Raw genomic sequence first — 18,959 nt, 5'->3', positions numbered from 1 at the left:
ATAGGCCAAAAAATCTAGAGACGAGGTATTAGGGCAAGAAATAGTGACTTTTTTGGAAAGCCAGAGGACTGAGACTAGTCTTCGACTTGTGTCCTGAAGAGCCATCTTGCTGGGGTTTGTATGCTAGTTTCTTTTATAGAACATAGAAGGGGAAGTGAAGCAGTAAAAAGGACAATAAATTGTTGCAATTATTCCCTGGGATATACAGACTCCCCAGGGGATGTTAATTTTTACTTTCCTGCAGTTAGGTGGGCCTGGTCAGGATATTTCCTGTGAGCTCAACAAAAAGTATTCTAGGTTAACACTTGGGTGTGGGAGGCAGGGTTCCCAGAAGTTGGCCATTATGTTTAAGCTATGGCAGCATCCCTTTAGTGATTAACTTGCAGCAAAAGCAATAGAGAACAGAAAGGCTAAGGTGGAATAAATGGATTAAATATGGAGTCACATTTGTTCTACCCTGGTGGCTTAGCAATATAAAGAATCCACCTGCCGAGACACAAGAGATATGGGTTTGATCCTTGGTTTGGAAAGATCCCCTGGAGTAGGAAATGGCAACCCATTCCAGTATTCTTGCCTGGAAAATCCTATGGACAGAGGAGCCTGGTGGGCTCCAGTCCATGGGGTCGTAAATAGTTGGACACAACTTAGTGACTAAACAGCAAGAACAAAGCGTACTTTCTATCTGGGGCCTGTGGCAGCAGCATCTGGTTTCTGTTCTTGACTGCTTCCAGTGGAAAGCTTCTCTTTCCCACAGAGGTTCCAGGTTTGACTTTGATTCTGTACACTTAGGTCATATGGATGTATCTGAACCAGTTACTGTAGCCAAGGAGAAGGCCATGCCTATGATACATGCACAGCTCTGGAGCTGAGATGTAGGGTCAGTACAATGGGGGCATGTTATATATGATTGGGCTGAGGGGTTCCCCAGGAACATCAGATAGAGTGGAGGCAGATATTGGATTGGCAGGAACAGATGTCTGTTAAAGTGAGCTATATGGTTATTTTTATGACCCAGGCTGATGTAAGTTATAATTTGTTATGAGAATATTCTTAAATGGTCATATGGAATCGACATTGGTTCTGTTGAAAGTGTTTGGTATTAGGTTCTTATGGCATGAGTAACATAGGCTATATGAATCGCTCTAACCTCAACTCTATATTGTATTTCAAGAGACTTTCCACAGACGCCCTGGATATTTTAGATGCATCTACAATGTAATATGCTTTTAGCGTTAGTCATGTTGTTAAATTCTTGTGTTGGTTGTTGTTTCTGGCACCATCTTGGCAGAATGACACAGTAACTTCTGGGGCTTCCATTCTTAGCAGGAAATGCCTTCTCCTAGGTCCTGTTCTGGAACCCTAATGTATTAGCATCTTCCATAGACAAAGGTATGGTGTTCAGAAGTCATCTGAAATATTGCTGTGGCTATATAGTATTTTTGACTGCCTTTAAAGTAAACTATTTAGAGGGAGAATATACAATGACCAACTCAGTATGGGGAAACAGTTGAACATTTTGATACTCACCAGGTGTGTTGGGTCCATTAGTCAGAGCCCAGTCATACTCCCTTGCAGAGGAAGCAAAAGGATGCTGGGTGGATTCCCGTCGGGCATGTATGTAGATTATTCTGTGAGCACAGGTAGAATTACTGTGCCTGGAGCCAGTCTCTTTTTCACCCAGCCCTTGTTTACTTAAAATCTGTTTCCTTTATAAAATGTTGCTTTTATGTTTCTATTTTTAGTCGTTTCTAGTTACATTTCCCGGCTTAGGCTTTTTCTTTTCGGTTGGGTGGCAGCAGTTGGGTTTTGTTACCGGGGGAAGTTGAAAGGAGGCGTGCATGTGCACGCACACACACACACGCAGCCACTTCCTTTTACATTCTGGGTTGTAGAAGTGCTGCAGTTTGCCAAGGCCAGCTGCTTCCTCATATTTCACTCAGTTGATCATTAGACAAATATTTATTGAGGTCTATTATGTGCAAAGCATTGTATCCTCAAAGAAGTTATAGTATTTATATAAAACATAATTATTGCTACAAAAGATGCAAAGATTAAGTGCTCTGGGGACCTACAGCGGAGAGGAGTGAATTTCCAGCTTGGACAGAGGGAAGACTTTGGAGGAGGTAGCACGGGAGTTGAGCCCTGCAGGACAGGAAGGTTGAGATGTGCCAGCGGCACATGCGCAATCAATTCCCTGGGTGGTAAACTCATTATTAGTGACTCTGAAACCGAGAACAGCCTTCAGGAAGGGCACCCGGGAATCCAGCAGAAGAGGTTTTAGGAACTACATTTCATTTCTTGTTGAAACATCAGAAGAGTTGCCTTTACACATCCCCACTCATCACTTCCTAGTTCTTATGCTGTCCTCTTGCTTAACTAGTGAAAACTGGGCCAATTTTTAAAAAACGAGCAAAATGAAATATTTCTGGAGTCCAGATTTTTTTCAAAAAGTGTTGTTGTTTTGACTCAACAGAAGGGCAGGTTTGCACTGCTGCCCTTAAATTCTGAGCAGTGATCCCAGCAGGCTGAGATCTGTTCGTACTTGCCCACTCTCCACCCCTTCCAATCTTGTAGACAGAGAAGTGTTGATTCACATGTGCTTAAGCAAGGACAGGAAGGAGTTTTCTTCCTAACAGTTTCAGGTATAAGTTATAAATAGACTCTAGATGATAGATATACCAGAGCATCTTAGAAATGAATTTTGGATTTTTTACCCCCATATTCATGGGTGATTCATCTGGGGCTGCATATTGGAAAGAAAACAACACTACTGTCAATTCAAGTGACATTTTAATAAATGGGTTTCCTGTTTCAACTTCAGTGAGTTAGAAAGGTTTACTTCAGTGTTGGGTGTTTTCTTTTTTTAATAAATTTATTTTTTAAACTGGAGGCTAATTACTTTACAATATTGTAGTGGTTTTGCCATACACTGACATGAATCTGCCACAGGTGTACACGTGTTCCCCATCCTGAACCCCCCTCCCCGCTCCCTTCCCATCCCATCCCTCTGGGTCATCCCAGTGCACCAGCTCCGAGCACCCTGTCTCATTCATCGAACCTGGACTGGGTGTTTTCCTATAAGTAATATATTTTAGTTTTATAGGGAAGGACAGTACCCACACTTGTTAAACAAACACCAACAAAAGCACTGGCTGAAGTGTCTTTCAGAGCTTGCTCGACTTGTCTCCTGAGTTTTCTGTCTTTCCCTCCTCACTGGCTGTTTTCCTTTCAAACCTTAAAGTCAAACAGTCAAGCAAAAAGGACTCTAAGCCTCTTGACCCTCTAACCTTCTGTGCCTCTAACTTGCTATGGACCCAGAGCCTTGTCAGGAGAACTTTTTGTGGTATGTCGTAACCTCTTTGATTTCTTTTTAGGTCCTGGCTTTTGTAGATTTTCTTGCTCTGTGGAAATTCCTCCTCTGCTGCAGCGTTCTGTGATCCCTCTGTTTTTTTCTCTTCATGACTAAGCCAACGGCTGTGTGAACAGAGGCCACACACTCAGGCACCCATGAGCTGTACAGCCTTACCCTGTCAGCACTGGGATCCTGGTCAATGCCCTTACTTAAAAACGAAAATACAGACTTGTACAAAGGTTAAGGGATCTCTTTAAAGTTATCTGAAAGTTAATGTCATGACCATATTTAGAACCAGCCTCCTAATCCTTCATCTCACAGTGTTGGAGAATATAGTTTTAAAATTGCTTAATGAAAAAAAAAATTGCTTAATGAGCTTCTGAAGTGGGAGAGCAGTATTTTCTGAAATAGACTGTGATTAGTGCTTATAGCAGTTTCTCCATTCAGATGGCCAGAAGTGAGTCCAGATGTTAGCTGTCATAACTAATTATCACTTGAGGTTTTTGCTGTGTTCTCTTTGATGGCTGTTTATTTCCAAGTAATAACTGTACTTGAGTTTTTAAGTCAAGCCCTTTAGATAAGTTATAATCTGTTCTAATTGTGAAGCATGTGGGCTGTATTAAGTAGAATAGTAAATGAAAATATACTTTACAGGGTAGGTGGCAGTTCAGGTCAAGAAATGAGACCTGGTGAGCCTCAGGAGCCTTGGACAAGGGTTCATTCATCCTTGGCCACTAACTGATTGTGTCACCTTGGACAGGTCACATCCCATTCAGAACAAACAGCAACAAATAATTCCACGTGATACTTCTTACCCATCTCTGAACTTTTGAGGGCAAGAATCTTATCTTTTTCACCTTGCGTTCCTAGTATCCCAGCACACATGGTAAATGACCTGTCTGTTAAATGAATAATTTTTTTTGTGTCTTTAGGTTTTCCTTTCTGTAACATGTGAAAAACAGTCCCTCCCTGTTACTGACTCCAAGCTCACAGTGCTCGCCACACAACAGGCCAGTTAATTGACAGACAAGGCATTAGGGCAAGGAATAGCTACTCTATTTAGAAAGCTAGCAGACCTAGAAGATGGTAGGCCATCTTTGTCCCAAAGAACCATCACCAAGTTAGAATTCAGGCTGCTTTTACTCTAAAAGGGAAGGAGGCATGGAGGATTGCTGCAAATGTGTTGGTACTGTGACCCTTTGTTGGCAGCTATCCATGTAGGTCCAGTCACAGTGTTCCTATAAGCCTCCACAAGACAACTATACGTTTCTGTTCTAGAGCTATTTATCTCTATATGAATGGGAAAGTGTTACACCTTTAAAGGTCAGAGTCTTGAGAATCAACTATGATGTATATTTCAGTGTATAAGCAACATTCCTTTATGGAGGTGCCGCACCAGCATGACTAAGCGTGGGCAACAGAGCACAAAGGTTAGAGCTAAAGGAACAGATTTAATGTGGAGTCAAGTTTGTTCTCTTTTGTAGAAGAATAAATATGAGAACAGATGTAAAAAGTGTTTTGGAAAGTACCATAGGCATAAAGGTATTATTCCTTTAAGCTGTGAGAGGACCAGTGCAGGGCAGTGAATTAACTGAGGGGGAAACATTGAGTATCTCTTGGATGTAACAGAATTGAAAAACTCTTTTTCCCTTCAAGGACTTTATCTTTGGATAGGAAACAGCATCAATAAGGTGGTTTTGTTGACTTTCCTCTCTGAGTGTGGATCATTTAAAAGATAAAAAATGTGAAAACATTCCAGGAGATTGTTTCTTAGTTTTCCTGAGAGTTTGCTCAGTTTTGCTTTTTATGTAGTTGTGTTATGTTGGAAATCCTGATTGAAACAAAATGTTCATTATTTAGCTATTTTATGATTATTTAAAGCTTTTTTTTTTTTTTTCTGTCAGCTTCCCCCACCCACCCCCAGTGTGATTTGCTGTGTAATGAGACAGAACTTCTGTAATATCTTTCTGGAAAGATAACTTTTTGTTATCAACATTAAAGAATCCTTAGTTGTTTCTTAGAAGAGTTTTTACAGGTTATTTCTTGAAAGTCCAAACTGTCTCCTTAGAATCAGAAATATAGAGAAGTAATCTTATTGGAGCTTTCTCAGGGAATAGGATTTGGTAAGCGAGAACATCAAAAGGTTCATGCAAAGATATTCTTTTTCTTGCCACTTTGATTTGTCCTACAAATTATCTGCTCCTAAAAGATCAACGGAGAGCAAGAAAAATTAAGATTACTAATTAGTAAAACAAATGAAAGTTGCTCTATGATACATATTTGCCCAAATGTGTGATTTATTACAAATGTAGACTATGAACTATAATGAGTCAGTGCTTTTGTTTCTTTAGATGGGTAGCCTATGAAAATCCTGACTTCACAGGAGAACAGTACATCCTGGATAAAGGATTCTATACCAGCTTCGAGGACTGGGGAGGCAAAAACTGTAAGATCTCCTCTGTTCAACCCATATGTTTGGTAAGGAGTTATATTTTTCTATGAGAACAGTTGCCTGAATTTTGGATTCCATTAATGTGTGCTTCTGGTTCATGAAACATTTTATTATAGAAACTATCCTGAGGTTATTTTTAATGGTACTTGTTAATGATCTAGAGAAAAAACTTTCAAGATGTCTACCCTACTCATTTCCTTTTCTTTTCTCTTTAAAAATTCTTAGGATTCTTTCACTGGCCCAAGGAGACGAAATCAGGTAATTTAACAAATTCTCTGTTTTTAATAATTAGAAACCTTCCATTGAAAAGCTGAATTTATGTGTAAAACATAATACGTTTAGGGACATATTGTTAGTTTTACCCATTTTTATGCCTGAAAGCATAACTGTATTTTAAAATTAGATTTAAGTTTACAGTAAGGCTTAATTAGGGGTCTTCCCAGGTGGCTCAGTGGTAAAGAATCTGCCTGCCAGTGCAGGAGATGCAGGGAGTTGGGTTCGATCCCTGGGTCGGGAAGATCTCTTGGAGGAGGAAATGGCACCCCACTCCAATATTCTTGCCTGGAAAATCCCATGGACAGAGAAGCCTGATGGGCTACAGTCCATAGGGTCAGAAAGAGTCAGACATGACTGAGCAACTGATCACGCAAGGCTTAATTGATAACACTGACCTATATCTAAATACTTCTTATAAAATGTTTTTATATGTAAAGTTAAATTTTATATTACAGTGGATTATTTATATTAATATACTGGGATTAGTATTTCAAACAATAGCATATAGTTATTGTGGTAAACAATAAAATATATTTTCATATTTGCTGTGTCTGCATTAGACATTTTATATGGCTTCTTTTACATGGTCTCTCACTTAAGCCTTTGGAGTGCTGACTCTACATCAACTGAAGTGTTAATTTCCTTATTTAAGACTTTTTAATTTAAGTGTTCAGACGGCCATAATTACAGAGTCACAAACGCGACTGTAGCCTCCTTTATTGGCATACACAGAGTCTAACAAGTCAGCAGGTGACTTCCACTGAGGGAGGAAAACTGTACTACATGTTTCCAAAATATAGTTTCTTATAAATGTTAGACCTGTCAACAATTACTTTTGGCCACAATAAAGCTTTAAAATGCCTCACAGCTTGTTAGGACAGGGTAGGATGTTCTGTAGAAAGCTGCCTCTCTTGCTGGACTGTTCTTTGATGACTCTGAATTAAACAGTCGTGAATGGTGCAGCCAAAATACTTCTAATTAATCATTAATATAGATACAGAAAATTAAAGGATTTATAAAATTCACACCAGTTTACTGTAACAAAAGTTAACAGGCCGTGTTTGGTCATTTCAAAGGCTGAATGAATATATTCAGGAATATAATTTTACTTGTTTCTGTTTACTTTTTTCAAAGATTCACCTGTTTTCGGAACCACACTTTCAAGGTTGCAGTCAATGTTTTGGAGAAACAATAAGTCAAATTGATGATTCATTCTCTACGAAGTCTTGTAGAGTTTTAGGAGGCAGGTAAGCAAAACAGTGGACTGGAAGAGCCCAATCAGTGTGGGAAACAGGATTCATACCAGCACATAAATATACCTGTAGATGCTTGGCACTATAAAACCATCAAATAGTGAGTACTGAAGTATACTTTAGAGCACTGGGTGCTGGACATCAGAGGACACAGGCATCAATCAGTGTGGGCGGGAGTTCAACATCATCCCCTCGTTGTGCAGTGGGATTGGGACCAGGTTCTTAGCACTGTAGGTCTCTCCTGTCATCTGTCAAGGGATTCTAGGTCATCTCCAAGGCTCATCCCAAGGTAGATTTGTTTACAGGTGGGTAGGAGGGTAGGCATTCTGAATGTTAGGCAAGTGCATGGCTGGACTGGAGTGCTGATGAGGGGCACACCAGAGGGTGGTCTCTGTATTTGGGGAAGGGGAAGTGACTTTGGACAGGGAGGGTGGACTCAGATGATGACTTCCCTCAGCATGTGAGCATAGACAGACACCACAGGATACACAAGACGGGACAAACAAGGAGTCCAAGCCAGGAGATGGGATCAGGAAGCCTTTAGAGCAATCTATGCAAAAGGTGATGAAGAATTAAGTCAAATAATAATAATAGTGTTAGTAATGCCTTTAATCATACACTGAGGATTAGTGTATGAGAAGCTTCAAGGGCTTGGCGAAACCACCTTGGCCTGTAGTAGAATGGTGGCACCAAGAGAGGAGCAAGGAATGCTGGAAGGTGGAAAGGGGAAAGCATGAATCACTTCATGGAGAAAAACAAACTTATTTCCCAAATGCAAAGTTGCTATGATTATTCATTTGCTACAAGATGAAATGCAGTAAATATATCCAGATATTTTTGAAGAGAGAACACCATTAGCCATAAGAAGCACTGTGTTTATTGAATGGCAGGTTACCTCTAAAAATCAGACTTCTAGACCAGGAAGACTCAGATTATACACTGTACATGTGTGTGGTTTTCCCTTTGTAGCTGGGTTGCATACGATGGAGAAAACTTCTCTGGTAATCAGTACGTGTTGGAGGAAGGCCACTATCCTTCGCTGTCTGCAATGGGATGCCAACCTGGAGCAACTTTCAAGTCTCTTCGTTTTATAGATGTTGTAAGTACGTCAGGGTGAATACAGCGCTAACAGAGATACAAAGCTGAGTCAGAGCAAGGGCACCAGCAGGTAGACGTCCTCATGGACAATTTGGAGGCAGAAAAAAATAATTACAAAGTCTCTTTGAAGATCTTTAAAATGTAAATTGGTTTCATTTGCTGTTTTCTCAGACTTGAGGAGCAGGCAGTGTTGGGTCAGTCCTGGTGCACTCTCATGGGCTAGTTCAAGGCCCTCTGGCTTGTTTTTCCATTTCATACCTGACCCCTATGTCTATACCATTCCCTTTACAGGCACCCATTCTAATGTGTTTGGGGTACAGCTTCATATTCTTATAAAATGTATGTTTTATAAAAATATGTATAAAGGCTTTTATTTTATATACAGTATTATGCTATAGTTCTCATTGTGTTATAAACATAACTACTTACATTAAAAATGTTTGAGTCATCAATTATGCTGTATGTACATCTAGAGTCTAATGTGTGTACATGATGTAATATGTACATACAATACGTAGTCAATAACCAGATGTACATACAGCATAATGGATCACCCTGAGAGGGAGTCTTTGGGGAACATAGATTACACGGGGATTTACTGGATTTCATGTGCACGAGTATGCAATTTCACTAAGTACTACCCAATTCCACCACTTTACATTGTGGCCGGCAGTGCATGTGGGTTCCTATTTCTGGTATCATTGCGATTACTGAGTATTCTGACATTCTAACTTTTGTCACTTTGAAAGAATGGGGTAGACAGTATTATCTCATTGTTAGTTACTAGTCACTTGGGTTTCTGCTCAGTGAATTGCCTACTTATATCCTTTTCCCAGCTCTTTAGTTTTCTGTCATTATTGATTTACAGAAATTCCTTATAGTTTTAAAATCTATTTATTCTGTTGTTTTAGAGATTTGTAATCAAATTACTTCCCCCAGTTTATCATGTATGTCTAATCCATATTATAGTGCTCCTTTTTGACCAGAAATCTTTAATTTTGACACAAAGCAATATTCAGTAGAACAAAACTATAAGATAATGTTCAGATGTTAAAAGTCTCTGGGGTCTGACAGTTTGGGAAACATGTTAGTATTTGGTAGCTGATAAAAAGCTTGCAGTTGGTGATTTTTAGTGTTAAAGGTAGAAAGAACATATGTGTGAGTTGGCTTTTTCTCATCTCCTCCTGCCCTTTCATATAACAAAAATGTTGACCTTTCTTGAGATGTGAAAATAGTAGCAGTGGAATATGGGATGATGTGGTAAGATTCATTAACTTACAAATAACAAAAAACCTAAAAACTGGATATTTAACCTGCCTGGAGTTCTAAAGCTACCTACAGATATTGTTAAAAATAATAAAAACAAACCCACTTCAGATGTAAAGCTTTCAAATGTTTTCCTTCAGCCAGAACTTAGTACATATACGCTCACATAATTTTTGGCACTGATATTCTTTTAAGTTTTGATTATGAGGAAATGTACATTTTATACCTATTAAGAACATATGTTTTAACTGTGACATAATCAAAATCGTTAGGTGGTTGTCACTAAATTAGAGTGCTTGGTATGTTTTGGCATGCCATCTCAGACAAAAGTGCAGTGAAAGTACAAAGTAGTAATAGTGCTACAGTTTTCCTTTTAAGTTTTACATAATTCCAAGACCATATAGACCACCTCTGCACAGATCTGTTCTGTTTACTGGTCTTTCTACACATCAAGGCACAGCACATAAACGAAGCAGTAAGATACCACACCCTTGGCACAAAACTTTTAAGCTGGAGAATTTTTGATGTATCGTTGTATGATTTTAGGATTATTATCATTGGAGCTTAGTCTAGGGTCATAAAGATCTGTGATTTGAAAAACAAGCATCAACAGCCAACTTCTCTGAAAATCAGGGGACTTCTGTGCTGTTGTCCTTTTTAAGTGATCATCTGAACATGGGGCTCCCATCTTGTTTTTTCCTTCTTCCTAACAATTATTCCTACAGGAAAGTTTGGCAGCATACAGAATCACTGTCTCATTGACAGCTAAAAAACCACCACCAAAAGACATTTGAAAATGCGTATCAGTGGAAGGCTCCTTCATCGGGCCAAGTTGCCACTCAACCCCAAAGATCACTATAGCCCCCAGCCTCTCACCATTTATATCTCCTTGGCTTTCTAGCTCCTCCTAACCTCAACAGAGAACAGCCAAGTTGAAAATGAACTCCATTAGGATTGGCAGTCCAGGTGCACACAGCTGTTTCTTTATGCCTGGGCTGTCTTCCCCACTTTAGAGCGCTTTACATCCACCTGCCTTTTTCTGCAAGGGGGAGCTTTCTGGCCCCCATTTTTCCTCTCTCTAGCTCCTGAGCACATAAACACCCAGACTTTCTGGGAAAGGGAACTTACGAGCCATCAACCTGGCCAGATCTTGTGCTTTGTCTTTGAAACAAGATGATTTTCACATGAGCTCAAGTTACCATCAAGGGGGAGTAATAAAACATTATTTTTGTTCCTAAATAGGAATTTTCTGAGCCAACAATTATTCTTTTTGAAAGAGAAGACTTCAAAGGAAAAAAGGTTGAATTTAATACAGAAATAGTTAATCTCCGATCCCTAGGATTCAACACGCACATACGCTCTGTCCAGGTGATTGGTGGCATGTAAGTGAGTTACCTATTTGTTTATTCAGTAGACTTTAAAAATTAAGTTTGATCATATTTCTTTTCTATGTCACCTTAACCAAATTGATGTATAATCCCTTATTTTCTGTAAGGGTTAGTATTTATGCTCCTTCATAGTATACTTTTCCCATTTGGAAAAGCCATGTGTGGGCATCATCTTTTCATTCAGATTTTCAGTTGACTTAAGGTAAGAACTTTAACATTTCTCAAAGTTCCTAGGTGAACCCTGTAAAAAATCTATTGAGTATTTTTTTTAGCAAGTAGGAAAAAAAAAACCTGATTTTGCTTACTCCTTTGAAAGACCAAGTCATTTAATTTTAGAGTAAGGGTTGAGATTTTCCTTCAGCCAGGAGTGACCAACAGATGCTATATGCTAAACAATTAAAGGTCAACACGAGAAGATTTTTCTCAGCTTCGAATAACTCTGAAATTAAGACATAAAAAATGAACACAGACTATCAGTGTAATATGTTTTTAAGAAGATGTTTTTCGTTCACTCGCCAAAACAATAGGTATGGTCTGAAGGCATCAAACACTGGAGTGGACTATGGCTATTTAAAAAACAAATTCAGGTTATTAGGGTGGTAGAGTTGTACGTGACATTCTTCCCCAACAGGTTTAAATTAGTATTTTGTTTTTATGATAAAATGGCTAAGATGATAACATTTTAGAGTTCCGGGGTTAAAAACAGAGAACATTCCTCCTTGATATATAATACATCAACCCAAGAGGAAGGTTGCTTGCCTGCTGGTCTGTGCTGGAACCCATACTTCACGTGTGCATATCACAGCACTCCTGGGTGGAACAGACCTGAGCAGTTTAGGTCTTTAGCAGTTTTCTGGACTGAGGAAGATTATTCTCATTTTGAACAAAATTTTTTAATTTATTTTTATCTAACCCTTATAGAACACTTATTATGTATACGAACTTTACAAGTATTAATCATTTAAAGCTCACAGGAAGTACTGGGCTGTCCTGCTAAAAGACTAGCTTTAGCTCATTGCCTTACTGGGAAAAAACCCTACTGACTTCTCTTTAAGAGTGGAACTCTGGGGCATAAATACTCATGTACCATGAATTTGTTTTGTCAAGAAACGGGTGCCGTAACTGTTTTTGAAAATAAGGTAGTTTCCTTTTTTTAAAAGAAACCTCCAATGTATATTTGAAGTATTATATAAAAGCTCAGCCTAAAAACTGAAACATTCTGAAATATAATTGGAGCTCATTGTCAAATAGACATTGCCACTTACTGCAGTCATCTCCTTTTGTTTTCCAGATGGGTTACTTACGAATATGGCAATTACAGGGGCCGACAGTTCCTACTGTCACCAGCAGAAGTACCTAAGTGGTATGAATTCAGTGGCTGTCACCAAATAGGTTCTCTACGACCTTTTGTTCAGGTATTTTCTTCTTGTGGGTGTTTTGAATAGACTTTTCTCTGAAATTTTTTTGGTAAATATATTTAACTTTTTAGTTTCAATTAGTTTGAAATTGGCTTCTCTCCCACCCCACCCCTTGAGAATTTCTGAATTTGGGCTATGTTTCTGGTGCTAAAAAGGTTATGACTGCTTCAGAAATGTTATTACTTCTGACATCAAAACGTGGTATGTCCCAAGCCCTGGCTTGTCCATAGGCAGCTCCCAGCCCCAGGCACTCTGAAATTCTGTCAATCTCTCTTCATTGAGAAAATCCTAAAGCCTCTGAAACTCTGACAAAGCTGTTATTCCTAATCCAGCCTCATTCTGGATTCTGCCCCTGCTGTTGATGCTGTTCAGTGCTTCTAAAATACAACGTGTCAGTGACTATTGCTTGGGTTCTTATCTTCTAGAAACGAATTTATTTTAGACTTCGAAACAAAGCAACAGGGTTATTCATGTCAACCAATGGAAACCTAGAGGATCTGAAGCTTCTCAGAATACAGGTCATGGAGGATGTCGGTGCTGACGACCAGATCTGGATTTATCAAGAAGGATGCATCAAATGCAGGGTGAGATTTGGGGTTAGACAAGGGTCTGTAAGGGCATCTCTCTTCAAGTAGATGCTACTCCACAATTTCCAGAGCTCTTTTGGAAATAAGTTGGAACATTTTTCATGAAAATACTTCTTAGCTCTGATAGAAATAGTCAAGGAATCTAAAAAGGAAGTAAATCTAACACTGATCCAAGAAACAACTTTATACTTGATTTTTATACAGAAATGGAAAGGAAAAAGGAAGTGTCTGTTACTCTCCCATTTTTCTTTCACCTTCTTGTTACAGAAATAAACTTCTAAGCCTCATCAGTATCAACACAGATCTCTCTTGGTCTGCATTTTGAAGGACCCCGTAGACTAGGTGAAGAGTGAAGAGATACCACCCCGTGTACCACACACTCCGTCTCCTAGTTGTCATGCCTTGTAATTTCCCTCCTACTGCTCCCACCATAATGCATGTTTAAATGCTGAGCAGAGTAAGATTTATGAGAGAACTCATGCTTCTATTGTAGATAATCTTTTTAACTCTTTGATTTTATGGGCTTGACTGTTTGCTCCTGAATTTTTTTTTTTTTTAATACTGGTGCCCATGAGTCAGCAGGTAGCATACAGCCTTGTGAAAGGAAGACAGCTTGTTAACTAGGTCTGCTGTGCTTGAGGAAGAATCATCCTTTCTGTAAACAGACGTATACCCTTTAGATGTTTAGAAAAGAGCACAAGAAACAGAAGCAACTAATACAGAGGCACTGAAAAAGCCAGGGAACATTTCATGCAAAGATGAGCTCGATAAAGGACAGAAATGGTATGGACCTAACAGAAGCAGAAGATATTAAGAAGAGGTGGCAAGAATACACAGAAGAACTGTACAAAACAGATCTTCATGACCCACATAATCATGATGGTGTGATCACTCACCTAGACCCAGACATCCTAGAATGTGAAGTCAGATGGGCCTTAGGAAGCATCACTACAAACAAGGCTAGTGGAGGTGGTGGAATTCCAGTTGAGCTGTTTCAAATCCTAAAAGATGATGCTGTGAAAGTGCTGCACTCACTATGCCAGCAAATTTGGAAAACTCAGCAGTGGCCACAGGACTGGAAGGAGTCAGTTTTCATTCTAATCCCAAAGAAAGGCAATGCCAAACAATGCTCAAACTACCGCACAATTGCACTCATCTCACACGCTAGTAAAGTAATGCTCAAAATTCTCCAAGCCAGGCTTCAACAGTACGTGAACCGTGAACCGTGAACTTCCAGATGTTCAAGCTGGTTTTAGAAAAGGAAGAGGAACCACAGATCAAATTGCCAATATCCATTGGATTATCAAAAAAGCAAGAGCGTTCCAGAAAAACATCTATTTCTGCTTTATTGACTATGCCAAAGCCTTTGACTGTGTGGATCACCACAAACTGGAAAATTCTTAAACAGATGGGAATACCAGACCACCTGACCTGCCTCCTGAGAAATCTGTATGCAGGTCAGGAAGCAACAGTTAGAACTGGACATGAACAACAGACTGGTTCCAAATAGGGAAAGGCATATGTCAAGGCTGTATATTGTCACCCTGCTTATTTAAATTATATGCAGAGTACATCATGAGAAATGCTGGACTGGATGAAGCATAAGCTGGAATCAAGATTGCTGGGAGAAATATCAATAACCTCAGATATGCAGATGACACCACCCTGATGGCAGAAAGAGAAGAAGAACTAAAGAGCCTCGATGAAAGTGAAAGAGGAGAGTGAAAAAGTTGGCTTAAAGCTCAACATTCAGAAAACTAAGATCATGGCATCTGGTCCCATCACTTCATGGCAAATAGATGGGGAAACAATAGCATCTCCAAAATTACTGCAAATGGTAACTGCAGCCATGAAATTAAAAGATGCTTACTCCTTGGAAGAAAAGTTATGACCAACCTAGACAGCATATTAAAAAGCAGAGACATTACTCTGCCAACAAAGTTCTGTCTAGTCAAGGCTATGGTTTTTCCCGTAGTCATGTATGGATGTGAGTTGGACTATAAAGAAAGCTGAGCACCAAATAATTGATGCTTTTGAACTGTGGTGTTGGAGAAGACTCTTGAGAGTCCCTTGGACTGCAAGGAGATCCAACCAGTCCATCCTAAAGGAAATCAGTCCTGAATATTCATTGGAAGGACTGATGTTGAAGCTGAAAGTCCAGTACTTTGGCCACCTAATGTGAAGAAATGACTCATTTGAAAAGATCGTGATTCTTGGAAAGATTGAAGGTGGGAGAAGGGGACGACAGAGGATGAGATGGTTGGATGGCATCACCGATGTGATGGACACGGAGGCCTGGCGTGCTGCAGTCCATGGGGTCACAGAGTCAGATATGACTGAGCGACTGAACTAAAAAAGCCAACTTCTGTCTGTGAATTATCTTAATTCAAGGAAATGGTATCTTTCAGCAGTTATTTTTAATGAACATTTCAGTGATATTTAACACCTTTGAATTCAGTAGTTCAGTGAGAAAAAGTGTACTAGATTATCAGAATCCTTTTATCTCAACATAGAATAGTACACTTTTCAAAAGCATTTTCTACATCAACTTGTGTGAATGTCATATGAATATGGCTACCATACCTTGTTTATATGTTAAAGGTAGATTCACTTCATAGAAGAATCCATAAGATTTTTGCATTGGAACACACTCTTTATAGTTGGATAGCATGCCTTTTGAAGAAAATTTTAGACATTTCTCATGAAGGAACATAAGAGAATAAATGGAATTCCAAGTTTTTAAAATGATAAAATGCCCTTTTAGCAACTTCAGTGCCACAACAGCCTTCAAAATTAGAGATACAGTCATTTGCTGGACGGCTCAGGCTGAGCTGAGCACGGTAGATACGTCAGAGAGGATTTAGCTACAGACCCAGAAGCAGATCAGTCCTTTGTAGGGGGGAGAAGTAAACGATGGGCACTTTTAGTGTTCTGAAGCTTCCCTTACTAATAAACCAGAGGACCTCACAAAGGGCTTAAGTCTCCCCTTACAAAGGACAAAAACTGAGAACTTTCTATTACTGATGTCATCCGAAACGAAGGGCATAAATATTTATTTGATCCCAGTTACCATGACTAAAAGCTGAAATACTCATGTGTAAATGAAGCTGGGAACTAAGGTAAGTTTAAAAATCAGCTTACCCAGGGGATTGCTTACAAGGGTACTTGAATGTGTGTCCCTCCATGTGTAAGATACCTTGTCCTTTCTGCTGAGCAGATAGCAGAGGACTGCTGCCTGACCATCGTGGGGAGCCTCGTAACCTCTGGCTCGAAGCTGGGCCTGGCGCTCGAACAGAACGCTGACAGTCAGTTCTGGAGCATGAAGCCCGACGGCAGGATCTACAGCAAGCTTAAGCCCAATTTAGTTTTAGATATCAAAGGTAAGGATTATTTTCCCTATCTGCCTTGTGTCTTTCTTTAGTTAACTAAGAAGCTCTACTTTTGAAATCGGGAGCACTATTAATAGTAAGTGATCCCTTACGCTGTGCCAGCCTCAGTGCTAAATAAACACGTCATCTCATGTGATCTTCACAGCAGCCCTACGAGGCCTGTGTTATCCCTCCTCTCCCCATTTTACAGCCCCTCAGAACTGAGGTTCAGAGGGGTGAGTCAGTTTGGCCACACCCCCAGTGCTGAGGTGGAATCTGGACATGGGCCGACTTTAAACCATTTATTACAACAGACTAAAAATCACAAGTTAAAAGGCTCAGTCTGTATAGCTGATGACGCTCATGTACATGCATGTAACCTAAAATCTAAGACTGAAAAGGAATTAAACAACAAACAGCCAAAGAGATTTCAACTGAACATTTGTTCAGTGAAGTTACTCCGGAGTGAACTGATTGATGGTGCTTGGAGAAGACCAAATACGTTTACTTAGGCAAGTGGTTTCCCAACTTTATCTGCATCAGAGTCTCCTGGAGGGGCTGTTAAAACACAGATTGCTGGTCCCCTGCCCTCAGAGGTCCTGATTCAGGAGGTCTGGGGCAGAACCCTGCATGTCTGACAGGGTTGCAGGTAATGCCCATGCTGCCTGTCTGGGAGGACTACTGATGATAATTTTTAAATAAAAATTACCAAATGTAGACATGGGAATTTAGTAAACTCTTGTTGCTGTTGACAAGCAAATGAAGACAGTGCATTTTATTTGTATCATATGGGGTAATTTTGCTTTAAATTATTAACAGAGACTTTCTACTCCATATCAGGGAACCAGTATGGTGATGTTTGTAAATTTAGTGGAACTGTATCACACACACACAGTTTTAAATTATGGCTAGAAAGTTGGCTCAGTTTTACTTGAGTCAGGGCTCTAGACCAAAGATGTCATTAAAAATTGATACAGGATTAAAGAAATAGCTTGTAACTGAGTTTTAAACTAACTTGTGGAAAACGGAGAATAAGCCTGAACATTCCCATCAAGGGCTTTGGTGGCCACTGATTCTGATCTGCGGGTGGGGAGAGTGTTCAAGGCACCTCACAATGGGGTCTGAGGTCACAGAGACTCAGAGGAGCCAAAGGTTCTCAGAGGCAAACCGAGTTCACTGAGACAGAGGCAGGGCACTACACTTAGAGCAAAACTAAGCAACGTCTGACTCCAGGCTGGATGGGGCCCAACATCGCACCTGGTATAAAATGCACGCAGATGAAGGCACTGTAGGCTGGCACAACAGACTTGTCAGTATGTACACAAGTAAGATACCCATTCTATAGATGACCAGCCTGAGGTTCAAACTGTGGAGTCACTATCTTAATCCTTATTTGGATAAACTTGTTAAACTGGAGCTCCTCAGTCTATACAAGATAGTTTTAACGCTTCCAGGGAAGCCAGAGAAATGTGACTAAATTGGAAACACGGATGTGCAGGAAAATATGGACTAGTGCCTCTTACGGTGTGATCCGCTTCCTGTGTCCAGGGTTAAGGTCACTGTGATCTTTCTGAGCAAGTCTCTTAGAGCATTTCTTTTATTCTTTCAACATGTACTTGTTGGGTACCCACTTACCCACAATGTGACCAGCTCTGGGCCAGAGACTGGGGATACCAAAGTGGTGGGGTGGGAAAAGACAGTACCTTGGCTTCAGAGAGCTTACTCTCTTGAAGCTCCAAGCATATGGGATTTTCCCCACTTACTGTGCTGGCAACTGACCAGGAGTAAGGGTACCTGGCTTCCGGTCTTGACTCTGAAAAGGACTGTGGGGCTTCAGGAACTTTCTCCTTAGGGACTTTGCTTTAAAGCTCCAAGGTCACTTCCTAAAATGCAACACAAATTAGTCCAGTGCCTTTGGAATAAGGATACTGTTCTGGTCTATTTGTGACCTCTCTGCGTGTTGAGCCCAGTAGCTGCAGTAGTCCCTTTCTATCTTGGTCAGCTGGGTTTACATGTCTCCGAATGTGGGAGAATGATGCCATCTTGTGGACAAGACAGAGCAGGGCCACAAACCCACATCCTGTGCAGACGGGACAGAAATACATCTCTGTCCAGGGCACTTCACGGGAGACTGCGTTTCCTTGGCTACAGTTGTTGACCATGTGTTACCTACTAATATTACAAGATTTATTCCTTTTAACCCATCTCCTGATATTTTGATAGACATCTATATATTCAGACCAAAGATATGACAACAGTGTAAGCTGATCCATGCTAACTTTGATCTTTTTAAAGTTTGGGATGATTTTAATTCTCCCCAAAGGCGGCAGAATGAATCAAATTATTTTTCAAGAACTTTCTAGTTGTCATAACTCTAGGATTATGATATACACAAAAAGTATGTTTAAGATACCATAATCTTGAAGAATGAAAAACTGCATTGTGACCTTAAGATAATACTTCCTGACATCTCAATGGAGTACAGTGTGCGTGCCTCAGTG

At 40.0% G+C, this 18,959-nt stretch overlaps 1 protein-coding gene across 3 annotated transcripts in view; it reads left to right on the top strand.

Annotated features, from left to right (window-relative positions):
• The window catches only part of AIM1 (absent in melanoma 1), a 227,428-nt gene that overhangs the window by 205,795 nt on the left and 2,674 nt on the right, over positions 1 to 18,959 (top strand). For all 3 annotated transcript variants that reach the window (XM_018053108.1, XM_018053109.1, XM_018053110.1), the window contains 8 exons: positions 5,704 to 5,830; positions 6,030 to 6,062; positions 7,215 to 7,327; positions 8,303 to 8,432; positions 10,940 to 11,079; positions 12,377 to 12,500; positions 12,929 to 13,087; positions 16,308 to 16,470. In XM_018053108.1, the coding sequence (XP_017908597.1) occupies positions 5,704 to 5,830; positions 6,030 to 6,062; positions 7,215 to 7,327; positions 8,303 to 8,432; positions 10,940 to 11,079; positions 12,377 to 12,500; positions 12,929 to 13,087; positions 16,308 to 16,470 (989 nt within the window). The remainder of the gene's footprint in view (positions 1 to 5,703; positions 5,831 to 6,029; positions 6,063 to 7,214; positions 7,328 to 8,302; positions 8,433 to 10,939; positions 11,080 to 12,376; positions 12,501 to 12,928; positions 13,088 to 16,307; positions 16,471 to 18,959) is intronic.

The sequence above is a fragment of the Capra hircus genome, chromosome 9 (genome assembly GCF_001704415.2).
Source record: "Capra hircus breed San Clemente chromosome 9, ASM170441v1, whole genome shotgun sequence".
NCBI classification, from domain to species: Eukaryota; Metazoa; Chordata; class Mammalia; order Artiodactyla; family Bovidae; genus Capra; species Capra hircus.
The sequence above is the reverse complement of the archived record's forward strand: the minus strand, read 5'-3'. Positions and strand labels throughout refer to the sequence as shown.